We start from the raw sequence: 12984 nt of genomic DNA on the forward strand, positions 1-12984 counted from the left end.
ATAATTCCACCACCTTCACACACAAAGAAACCATGAATAAGGTTGAGCAACCTGTCGGTTCCAAGTGGAAAAACATTGACTTGGTCCTCTGTAGATCAGTTGGATGAGCATGGCGCTTTGGCGCTATTTTATTCACGTTAGTCTGTCAACTATGTCCAAGCACCCACCATCTCCATGTCCATGTTTCAAAAGCCAATCATGTATAGCTTCTCATTCTTTGGAAGAAGGACACAGCCAATAGCGACGCTATTGGTTGACTCAGCCAACCTCCTGGAAAAAAAGCATATAATTTGGTGATGTTACAGTAGCATTCACTTTCAATGGGAGGAGCTGTCAGAGTTAGTCACCTGATCTTCTTCTGGCTTTTGTAGCTAGCTAGCTATATTATTATGACAGCTAAGTTAGATAATGCTTTGATATCCAGGGGATTAACTTTGTTATAAACATGTTTAGCCATAGCTCACATTACCTATATACCTATGTGGGGTGGCTGGTAGCATAGCAGTTAAGAGTGTTGGGCCAGTAACCGAAAGGTTGCTGGTTCAAATCCCCAAGGTGAAAAGTCTGTCGTTCTGGTCTTGAGCAAGGCAACAATTGCTCCCCGGGTACCGATGATGTTGATTAAGGCAGCCCCCCACATCTCTCTTATTCAGACATCAAATTGTCATATGGTAACATAGAGACTATACACAGTGTCAAAGTCTCAAGCTATGATCTTGTCAACCAATCACAAAAGGTTATGGAAAGTTCCAGAAAGAGCTAGAGTTTCATCACCCCTTGACTAACTTAGAAAGAATGCATTCTTGACTGGGCTAATGTAGGTTGTGACACCTGGCAAGCTGTGATTGATGTGAAGAGCTGTTTTAGGGGGTAAAGTGAGATAGGGATTGTGTCTCCAGATGCTGGAATATACTGGTTCTTTGTGATCTGTGAACCTTCCTTGGACGTAGGAATGGTGTCTAAGGGAGCTGGCTCTTCTCACTATGACAGGTTGTTATGATATGGACATATGCCTGGTAACAGAGATGCATCAACGGATTGGCTGAGTAAGTTTAAACCACGCTCAAGTCTCTACTCTAATTGGTCAGCAGAGAGGTGGGAAACTCCCTCTGTCAGAGTATTTGAGCAAGAACCCAGAACAATGGGTTAGTTCTCTGGGGTGCCCTGCGAAGTATTTCAGAGAGCCCGTATATACGAAACATCATATTTACCATTGAAGGTTTTTGCATTAATTAAAATAACTAGTATATCTTAGAAGTCGTGTTGACCTCTTTTGTTCCTAATACCAGATTTGAATTGACGCGACTTTGACAGGTGTCTATGGATTTCACCCCCAGGAGGTAACACTAATAAAGCTTATAAGCTAAAACAACATGTTTTCTCTTTTCTGATTTACTGAAATTAGATACCATACTCTAGTGTTGTCTCTGTATTCCCCCCCCCCCCCCCTATATTTTAAGCCGGTCTCTACCAGTGGACCTGCTGGGCCAGCACCTACAGCTCCACCAGCGTCTGGGTCTGCTGTTCAGACTCCTGCATTGAGGACTGCATTGAACTTGTTGTCAATGGTAAATATGACATTTTTTGTTACATTATTTTTCCTCAACTACTATGGCTCTGCTGCCATGAGAGAACACTGATTCAGATAATCCTTTTGACAGGTGACTTGGTTTCCTCCTCCGTTCATTGTGACTATTAGGTTTTTCTCTCTCTTTTGCAGTTCAATAAGCAAAGGTTTTGGGGGCTCATGTCTGCAGCAAGACCAAACTTTAACTTGGCAAGGAAGCCTGCTCAGGTAAATAAAATACAAGCTAACCTGTCAAAAGTGTGATTTGTATTGATCTGTTTTTATAACAGTATGACCTTCAATAATCTTAATTCAACTACATATATTTTACAGACACAACATGTCCGTAGCCCGGCCAAGTTGTCTACAGCCTCTGTGAGTGCCTCAACCCTTCCTCTGGCCTCTGTGAGTGCCCCAACCCTTCCTCTGGCCTCTGTGAGTGCCTCAACCCTTCCTCTGGCCTCTGTGAGTGCCCCAACCCTTCATCTGGCCTCTGTGAGTGCCCCAACCCTTCCTCTGGCCTCTGTGAGTGCCCCAACCCTTCCTCTGGCCTCTGTGAGTGCCTCAACCCTTCCTCTGGCCTCGGTGAGTGCCTCAACCCTTCCTCTGGCCTCTGTGAGTGCCCCAACCCTTCCTCTGGCCTCTGTGAGTGCATCAACCCTTCCTCTGGCCTCTGTGAGTGCCTCAACCCTTCCTCTGGCCTCTGTGAGTGCCTCAACCCTTCCTCTGGCCTCTGTGAGTGCCTCAAGCCTTCCTCTGGCCTCTGTGAGTGCCTCAAACCTTCCTCTGGCCTCTGTGAGTGCCCCAACCCTTCCTCTGGCCTCTGTGAGTGCCTCAACCCTTCCTCTGGCCTCTGTGAGTGCCCCCACCCCTACACAGTGTCTGCGAGTGCCCCAATCCCTGCACCGCTGTATGTAAATGGCATTTTACCTACTACATTGTGTGTCATGTTTTAAATATCACATGACCATATTGTCGGTATTCATATAAAAATGTTTATTTTTCATTTCAGGATGATGTGCCTAGGAAGCCTGTTCGGGTAAATATTATATAGCTTAACCTGTGAAGAGCTTGTTTAAATATATTTGTTTTTAATACTGTTTACCCACAAATAATTTTCATATTATTATATAATACTATTTTACCATTTCCCCTTTCTCCCGGCCCCTCTCCAGCCCTGCTACAGCCTCTATGAAGCCCACCTGGTCCTTCTCCCAGACCCCCTCTGCTACAGCCTCTGTGAAGCCCACCTGGTCCTTCTCCCAGACCCCCTCTGCTACATTCTCTGTGAAGACCACCACTGCCTCTGCTGTCTCTCAGGGCACCTCCAGCTCTGTTATAGCCTCTGTAAGTGCTCTCCTCTGCTACAGCCTCTGTAAGTGCTCTCCTCTGCTACAGCCTCTGTAAGTGCTCTCCTCTGCTACAGCCTCTGTAAGTGCTCTCCTCTGCTACAGCCTCTGTAAGTGCTCTCCTCTGTTATAGCCTCTGTAAGTGCTCTCCTCTGTTATAGCCTCTGTAAGTGCTCTCCTCTGCTACAGCCTCTGTAAGTGCTCTCCTCTGCTACAGCCTCTGTAAGTGCTCTACTGAATTCCATACTGCCTCTGGAAGCAACGTCAGCACAAGAACTGTTCGTCGGGAGCTTCATGAAATGGGTTTCCATGGCCGAGTAGCCGCACACAAACCTTAGATCACCATGCGCAATGCCAAGCGTTGGCTGGAGTGGTGTAAAGCTCACCGCCATTGGACTCTGGAGCAGTGGTAACGTGTTCTATGGGGTGATGAATCACGCTTCACCATCTGGCAGTCCGACGGACTAATCTGTGTTTGGCGGATGCCAGGAGAAAGCTACCTGCCCCAATGCATAGTGCCAACTATTAAGTTTGGTGGAGGAGGAATAATGGTCTGGTGCTGTTTTGGGAAGGGAAATATTAACGATAGAGCATACAATGACATTCTAGACAATTCTGTGCTTCCAACTTTGTGGCAACAGTTTGGGGAAGGCCCTTTCCTGTTTCAGCATGACAATGCCCCCGTACACAAAGCGAGGTCCATACAGAAATGGTTTATCGAGATGGGTGTGGAAGAACTTGACTGGCCTGCACAGAGCCCTGACCTCAACCCCATCAAACACCTTTGGAATGAATTGGAACGCCGACTGCGAACCAGGCCTAATCGCCCAACATCAGTGCCCGACCTCACTAATGCTCTTGTGGCTGAATGGAAGCAAGTCCACACAGCAATGTTCCAACATCTAGTGGAAAGCCTTTCCAGAAGAGTGGAGGCTGTTATAGCAGCAAAGGGGGGACCAACTCCATATTAATGGCCATGATTTTGGAATGAGATGTTAGACGAGCAGGTGTCCACATACTTTTGGTCATGTAGTGTATGTGTCAGTGTTTTGATTTGATGACGATATTGTGAGTAATCATATTCATCTATTATTGTCTTGTTTTGCATTCTGCTGTCTTTTTCATTTTCAGGAGAGCTGATTGGTGTGTGGACTACCTGCTCAGGCAGACTGGGAAGGCCATACAGGACATGGACACTGACTTGGAGGAGACTAATTTTGAGGACTCTGCAATGGACCCCACAGTTGGTAATCTTCTGGATGACTTCACCACCACCCCTGCTGACTTCTCTGCTGCCAGCCCCATCCAGGCTGCTTCCACTACAGTCCAACCTGCTGCCAGCCCCATCCAGGCTGCTCCCACTACAGTCCAACCTGCTGCCAGCCCCATTGTTAGAAATTGCGTAATTCAAATCTGGTATTGGAATAAGAATCAAGAGATCTTCAATCCAAGCTAAATTTATTATATGCAAAATGTATGTATGATAAGTATGGTGGTTCGTATACGGGCTCCCTGAAATACCTCGCAGGGCAGACAGAGAACTAATCCATTGTTTTAGATTGTTCTTCAAATACTCTGACAGTTCTCAGTTCCCGCTCTCTGCTGGGCCTATCAGAGTAGAGGCTGAGCGTGGTTTAGACTTACTCAGCCAATCCGTTGGCGCACGGGCTAGTCCCAGTCCCTTGGCGCATCCCTGTTGCCAGGCATACGTTTATCATAACAACCTATCAAGGTGAGAAGAGCCAGCTCCCCTAGACACCATTCCTACATCCAAGGATGGTTCACAGATCACAAAGGACCAGTATAGTCTAGTATTTGGAGACACAAATTATTATCTTATCTTACCCCCTAAAACAGCTCTTCACATCAATCACAGCTTGCCAGGTGACACAACCTACATTAGCACAGTCTAGAATGCATTCTTTCTAAGTTAGTCATCCCATCAATTATGAGAATAATAAATCCCCCACACCATCCAGGCTGCTCCCAGTACAGTCCAACCTGCTGCTAGCCCCATCCAGGCTGCTCCCACTACAGTCCAACCTGCTGCCAGCCCCATCCAGGCTGCTCCCACTACAGTCCAACCTGCTGCCAGCCCCATCCAGGCTTCTCCCACTACAGTCCAACCTGCTGCCAGCCCCATCCAGGCTGCTCCCACTACAGTCCAACCTGCTGCCAGCCCCATCCAGGCTGCTCCCACTACAGTCCAACCTGCTGCCAGCCCCATCCAGGCTGCTCCCACTACAGTCCAACCTGCTTCCTCCAGTGCCAAGTCTGCTGCCACGAGCACCTGGCCTGCTTCACCCACAACCCAGTCTGCTGCCAGCCAACTCCACCCATGCAAAAAACTAGATTCCATATAGACTGTGTTTCCAAATAGACAAGTTTCCATATAAACTCTGTTTCCATATAGACTCTGTTTCCATATAGACTAGTTTCCATATAGACTCTGTTTCCATATAGAGTAGTTTCCATAGAGACTAGTTTCCATTTAAATTAGTTTCCATATAGACTCTGTTTCCATATAGACTCTGTTTCCATCTAGACTCTGTTTCCATCTAGACTCTGTTTCCATCTAGACTCTGTTTCTATATAGACTCTGTTTCCATATAGACTCTGTTTCCATATAGACTCTGTTTCCATATAGACTCTGTTTCCATATAGACATATAGATCCAATCAGGATTTTTCTTTGCTCTCTCTGGGGAGATAAATCTAGCTAGCTAAGTCAGCCATTGGCTAGGCCATCAGAAGCTAGATAAAGGCATCTGCCATTCAACTGTATTAGGGCAACATTTTGGAGTGACAGTGGAATCAACTAATCACATTTTGACTTAATGAGTGGGACTGTTTTTACAAAAATGTATGGAAACTTCTGCCTTCTTGAAGGCCAACAGGTCACTGCGCAATAGCGAGCAGTAGTTTTCCCACGGTCTAGCTAGCTAGTTTTTGTTGTCAGTTAGTTTGCAGAGGCTGCAGCAGGTGTTATCAAAGAGGATGTTGTTGCTAATTTGTTAGCTTCTCCTTTTTCAAGAATAACTGGTTTGCATACCCACTGTTGCCTTAGTTAGCATTTTCTGGTAGATATCATCAGTTGGAACGTCTTTCCTATCCTACCGGCTACCGATGTCATTCTTCTTTAAGCTGCTCCATGCACCAGTTGAGAGCCGCAGATTATATTCAGTTGTAACTAGCCTGTGTGGGGCGCGCGCATGTGAATACATTTCACGTGCTTTGTGATTGTGTAGGCTACTTTGTGCATGATTTCTCTATTGTACTACATCATTGATAAGTCGTATACCCTCCACTACGCTACTAGACCTTTGTGTTTTACAAAAAGTGCACTCTCCTACATCAGTGCGCTTGCATTACGGTTGATGTTCTTTCAGAATCACGAACCTGTCACACACTGAAGGCCTATAGGTTCGCCACTGCAAAAACATGTCTATAATAGATATAAAGGCTGTTAAGATATGAATGTTTCAAGAAAGAGTGTATATATAATTATGAGCTCTTTACACCGTTGGTCTCGGGAAGAAATTATGAGTCCTCACTGTCCGAGACCGAATCAAGACCGAGTACAAATGTACACTCAATATGTAGTCTCGAGAACAGACTTGAGAGGTTAGCATGTCTTGGGGGTATGATTTTTGACCCTCTGTAAATTTCTCACTCATCATTATTCACAATGCATTCAGGATTATCCATAATCATGGTATCATCCACATTAATGTATACGTGTTTAGAAACATATTCTATTCTTATTTTTAATAAAAGTGCCTCGAAAATGACACAACACATTATTTACCATTCATTTCTATTGGACACAAAATAATCTGAAACACAACCAAAACGAACTGCAAATGCATCTAACAAGTTTTTAGAGTCACAAGCTTGATGTAGCCATTGCGTACTAGGAATATGGGACCAAATACTAAACTTTTGACTACTTTATTTATAAGAATCTTTAGGGGTGTCAATAATTTTGACCCCTACTTTTTAAAGATTTTTTCAAATTACTTGTTAAACAAAATCTCTGAGCAATTGTATTAGTATAAAATTATATAATTTCCCCCTTTTTTTTTGGTTACAATATAGCTCAGTATTTGAATTATTTATTTTATACAGTCATTATTGCTAATCTTTATCAAGGGTATCAATCAATTCGGACCACACTGTATATTAAGTCTGAATTTCTTGAAATACATAAAGGTGCACCACAGGGGTCGATTTTGGGACCCATTCCCTTCACTATTTATATAAAAACCATTGGTCAATCTGTATTAAAAAAAAAAAATAACTTCATCTACAGTACATTCGGAAAGTATTCATTTACATTTACATTTACATAATTTAGCAGACACTCTTATCCAGAGCGACATACAAATATTCAGACCCATTGACTTTTTCCAAATTTTGTTACGTTATAGCCTTATTCTAAAATGGATTAAATCGTTTTTTTCCCTCATCAATCTACACACAATACCCCATAATGACAAAACAAAAACGGCAGAGCGGCAACGGCGCCTCCAGGCGGGTGAGTGCCTGTACTGTGGAGACGCCACACACATTCTGGCTACATGCCCTAAGCGACCAAAAGACAAGGCTCGCTCGTAACGGTGGGTCTACTTGCGAGCTCAGAGTTAGATCCTGAACCCATCATTCCCCGATTACAAGTACCTGTATCCTTACGTTTCCAGAGTCATTCCCTGCCACTCTCAGCTTTCATAGACTCAGGTGCAGAAGACAACTTTATTAGCCACCAGTTCGTTACACAAGCTCGTATCCCCGTGGAGCCACTACCTACCCCCATTCGAGTCACAGCCTCCTCGCGGAGATAACTCATCAAACCACCCCCGTTTCCCTAGTGATTTCTGGCAATCATTGTGAAAGCATTCAGTTAAGAGTTATATCTGGCTCAGCTACCCCCCTAATCCTTGGCTTCCCCTGGTTGGCTCTTCACAACCCACAAATTGATTGGACACGTCACACCATTCTCAGTTGGAGCACTAACTGCCATTCAGAGTGCCTTAGGTCAGCGGTTCCCCCCACTAAGTGTAACCCTACTCATCCCTCAGCTCCTCCCGATCTGTCATCTGTCCCCAAAGAATACCATGACTTAGCTGAGGTTTTCAGTAAGGACAAGGCTCTGTCTCTACCACCACATAGGCCTTATGATTGCCCTATTGAACTGCTTCCTGGTGCTCCCTTGCCCTCTAGTCGCTTATACAATCTGTCCCGACCGGAAAGAGAGGCAATGGAGCAGTATATTGGTGATTCTCTGGCCTCGGGCATAATCCGTCCCTCGTCGTCTCCTTTGGGTGCAGGTTTCTTTTTTGTTGAAAAGAAAGACAAGTCGTTACGCCCCTGTATCGATTTCAGGGGTTTAAACAACATAACTGTTAAAAACAAGTATCCCCTTCCACTCATCAACTCAGCTTTTGAACCTCTGCATGGCGCCACAGTTTTCTCCAAGCTCGACCTCAGGAACGCTTATCACCTTGTCAGAATCCGAAAATGGAGATGAGTGGAAAACCGCTTTCAACACTCCACTGGGGCATTTTGAGTATTTGGTCATGCCCTTTGGGCTCTCAAACGCCCCTGCTGTATTCCAAGCCATGGTGAATTATGGGATTTTTTGAACCATTTTGTCTTTGTATACCTGGATGATATTCTTGTTTTTTCCAAGTCACCCGAGGAGCATGAGTCACACGTCCGTCAAGTCCTTCAACGGCTCTTGGAGAATAAGCTGTACGTCAAAGCAGAAAAGTGTGAGTTCCACAAACAGTCTACATCGTTCCTTGGTTTCATCATTGAGAGCGGGCAGGTGAAGGCGGACCCCGAGAAGATCCGGGCAGTGACGGAATGGCCCACACCCACCATCCGTAAGCAACTTCAACGATTTTTGGGCTTTGCTAACTTCTACCGTAGATTCATTAAGGGTTTTAGTAAAGTGGTGGCACCCCTTACTAGACTCACATCCCCAAAAGTCCCTTTTCTGTGGTCCCCTGAGGCGGAGCAGGCGGTAGGGGTTTTGAAGGAACTGTTTTCCACCTCCCCCGTGTTGATACACCCCAATACCTCTCTGCAGTTTATTGTGGAGGTGGACGCGTCTGACTCAGGTGTGGGAGCAGTCCTCTCCCAGCGCTCCCCCACTGACCAAAAGCTTCACCCCTGTGCTTTTTTCTCCAAGAAATTGTCACCCACAGAACGGAATTACGACGTTGGAAACCGGGAACTGCTGGCGGTCAAGCTAGCACTGGAAGAATGGCGGCACTGGCTGGATGGAGCTGAACTGCCGTTTGTGGTCTGGACAGACCACAAAAACTTGGCTTACATCCAAGCCACTAAGAGACTCAACTCACGCCAAGCCAGATGGGCCCTGTTTTTTAGTAGGTTTAACTTTATTCTAACATACAGACCGGGGTCAAGAAATGTTAAACCAGATGCTTTGTCCCGCCAGTTTGCTGACCCTTCGGAGACCAGCGAGCCTGAGGCAATCCTACCTTCCTCATGCGTCGTGGCGGCAGTACAGTGGGAGATCGAGTCTCTTGTGAAGACTGCACTTGCCACGGACCCGGGACCGGGTGATGGACCTCCCAACCTACTCTTTGTTCCCGAGACGGTCCGGTCTCAGGTGTTGCAGTGGATTCACACCTCCCGTTTTGCTGGTCACCCTGGGATGAGACGCACGTTGACGCTGCTTAAGAGACATTTTTGGTGGCCTTCAATGGAAACTGACGTTCGGGCTTTTGTGGCAGCCTGTTCAACCTGTGCTCGGGGCAAAGCCTCCCACCAGTCCCCTTCGGGGCTGCTGTTACCCCTCCCAGTTCCCAGCCGTCCCTGGTCCCACATAGCCATGGATTTTGTCACCGGCCTACCCAAGTCTGAAGGTAATGATACTATACTTACCATTGTGGACAGATTCTCTAAATCTGTTCACTATATAGCATTACCAAAATTACCGTCTGCCAGTGAGACAGCGGACCTCCTAGTTCAACATGTATTCCGTCCCCATGGAATACCTGTGGACATCGTATCTGATAGAGGCCCACAGTTTACTTCCCGTGTTTGGAAGGTTTTCTGTTCTGCTTTGGGTGCTTCCGTTAGTCTGTCCTCAGGGTTTCATCCCCAGACCAACGGTCAAACAGAAAGAGCCAATCAAGACCTCGAAGCAACCCTTCGTTGTGTGGCTGCTCAACATCCATCATCCTGGGCCAAACATCTGCCTTGGATAGAGTACGCCCACAACTCCCTCACCACCTCTGCCATCGGCCTTTCACCCTTCGAGGTAACCATGGGTTATCAACCCCCTCTGTTTCCTGCTCAGGAGAAGGAATTGGCTGTTCCTTCGGTTCAGGAGAACCTCCGCCGCTGCCAGAGAGTGTAGAGCGACGCTCGGAAGCGTTGCTTCGGACCACCGACAGGAACAAGACGACAGCGGATAGGAGCAGGACTCCCGCACCTGTGTTTCATCCTGGTCAAGAAGTTTGGCTGTCATCAAAGAACGTACCTCTTCGTACCAAATCACGCAAGCTGTCTCCTCGGTACCTGGGTCCGTTTGTGGTGGAGTCCATCGTTAACCCTGCTGCGGTTCGTTTGAAGTTGCCTTCAGCCATGAAGATACACCCTACTTTCCACGTCTCCCAACTGAAACCTGTGTCCTCCAGCCTTTTGTGTCCGCCGGTAGATCCACCTCCACCTGTTCGCCTCATTGACGACCATCCGGCCTACACCGTCAGTAGGCTCCTGGACTCTCGGAGGCGGGGTAGGGGTCTCCAATACCTAGTCGATTGGGAAGGTTATGGACCAGAGGAGAGGTCTTGGGTCCCTAAGCGTTTTGTGTTGGATCCTCAGCTGATCACGGACTTCCATCACGACAACCCTGACAGGCCTGGTGGGTCGCCAGGTGGCGACCATTGAGGGGGGGGGGTACTGTTATGTGGGCAGCTTGTCTCTCCCTTTTCTGTTTCCCTTCCTCCTGGTTTTGTCCCCTCTTTGTCTGTTGTATCTGTATGTGTGTTTGTCCCCATTATGTTGGTGCGTCTGCCGGTGTGTGTCTGGAGTGGATCGGGGGGCGTGCTCAGGATCTGCCTCTCCTGTGCAGCTGCGGGTTGTTTCCAGTGATTCCTGCCTACGCAGCTGCATCCTATTCTCTCATCAACCTGCACTACTAATTCCTGGGCATGGCTCTCCACCGGCGCCAGATCGTTGTTCTTACTAGAGCATTCAGACATACCCCCCAACCTGCCTGCCTGCCTGCCTGCCTGCCTCAGCCTCTCCTTCCTCCGGAGCCGACTAGCCCACTCTGTTCCTTTTCTTCAGTTGTTTTTGGACTAAGACAAATTGAACTTTTATTAAAATAATTTTTGTTTCTTCCACTCCCTTAGTCATGTTTTGTTTCTCTGAGTGCTGGGTTTAACCATAGCGTAACACAAACTCCTAAATCGTTCAGTTTACATCTTGTCTACATCTTGCCTACGCTACTGTAGACTATCTGAAATAAGATGTAGGCCTATCAGGGGCTATAGGCTACCTGCATCTATCAATCAAACCATGGCAAAGTTGAATCACAATCATAAATCCATATTTTAGTCTGTAGCCTATGCCTATACCTAATGAAAGTCAATCTCGCAAATGGGCCATTTATAACTGTTTGTAGTCTTAACATCTGGCACAAAATAATGGCACAATTGCCAGAAAATAGTCTAACATTCATTTTTTAAAAGTTAGTCCAAGTGTTTGAGATCCTCGATTCAACTTTCATCACTCAAACTCTCCTGGCAGATTTATCTATAGTTATGCACAAACGCAAAACAGATTTATTTAGGTACATTTTAGCTAGACCTGGCAACCCTGCTGGAGGGGCTGCAGTGTTTACCTGGGTTAAAAGGTTTGTCTTTAGGTTCTTCAAGCTTTCCAGGCTTCAGCACATCACTCAGGGTAAAGCCTCTGGACTGGTATTTCGGTTCCTGCCAGAAGCATCCCAATCTGGGCCTGGTCTTCACAATGAGTGAGAGGAGATTCAGTTTACCGGAGCTGTCGTTCAGACTGGACACAGGGATCAGGCTACCGTTATAATCTACTTCCTTCAGCATGGATTTTACGGCGTTGGAAATCATGATGGTTGTGGATCGTGTTTCGGACTACAGCAGATGACAAAGACATCAAAGAAACAAAACTAGGATGAACACATGAACACTCAATCAATACAACAGCTTCTGAAGAGCATTCTAAATACATTTCACACACACATGAAAGTTGGCAAGACACTCAATAATGCAAACACAATCTTTGAAAGGTTCACTTTCCCTGGGAAAAGAGTTGATCAGAACAGCGTAGCATTGCTTTTGACAAGACAGGAAATCATTTCAGTCAAAAATGTTGGTCATTCAAGACTATCCTAAGCATGCTGTATATTTTTCTCATAGCAACACTGCAAGACCTTCATTACCAGGTTCGCACTGCTTCTTCCTCTGGGTCCTTATGACTTGGAGATATGTTAAGAATGAGATACTAGTATGTCTGAAATGCATTAGCTAAGAGTTCATTACATAGTAGTAGGAGGAGTCTCTATCTTAACCCCTTCTTGGGAAACGTTCCTCTTCCACTCTTGCATTCCTGCTCTTCACTTGTGTTTTATTTCATGAGAAAATACTGTAACTTTACTAGAAGCAGGCAGAACTCAATGAAAAGCAGACTACATGCCAATTTACTAGGAAGTATATTCCGGTTTGATAAGTGTTGTCATCAGTTTACCAGAGAATAATGCTCCTGTTCATACGTGTAATAGCTCAGTAACTTATCCACATCATCTTTCAGTTTCTTCAGGCTACCGAAGCGCACAGCTTGTGCAATGGGGAATGTTCTCTTTAAGGCCCTGTTCACACTGAAGTTATATAACTAATGCACAACGCATTTGGTAAAACTGTTATGATACAACAGAGTGTTTCTACACAAACAGTGTTGTGGAGACATTGCAAAAATGGTTGTGTGAAATATTTTTGTGTAGATGAACTACAGTAGTAGCCTACTGTATCATGTGTCCAATGTGTGGTGAATCAGTTGT

The 12984-nt window shown here is 45.9% G+C and overlaps 1 protein-coding gene across 2 annotated transcripts in view; it reads right to left on the bottom strand.

Moving 5' to 3' along the window:
* The window catches only part of LOC311139723 (gasdermin-E-like), a 28496-nt gene extending 15746 nt beyond the window's left edge, over positions 1–12750 (bottom strand). Inside the window, exons 1-2 of one of the 2 annotated variants that reach the window (XM_084174648.1) lie at positions 12370–12478; positions 11797–12061 (exon numbers count right to left, since the gene is read on the bottom strand). In XM_084174648.1, the coding sequence (XP_084030774.1) occupies positions 11797–12037 (241 nt within the window). In that variant the 5' untranslated portion in view covers positions 12038–12061; positions 12370–12478. Of the gene's footprint in view, positions 1–11796; positions 12062–12369; positions 12479–12674 lie in introns of those variants that run through there. The other variant, XM_084174649.1, reaches the window with a different exon arrangement.
* Positions 12751–12984: the final 234 nt, after the last annotated feature.

The sequence above is a fragment of the Coregonus lavaretus genome (assembly GCF_964263955.1).
Source record: "Coregonus lavaretus genome assembly, chromosome: 13".
Taxonomy (NCBI): Eukaryota; Metazoa; Chordata; class Actinopteri; order Salmoniformes; family Salmonidae; genus Coregonus; species Coregonus lavaretus.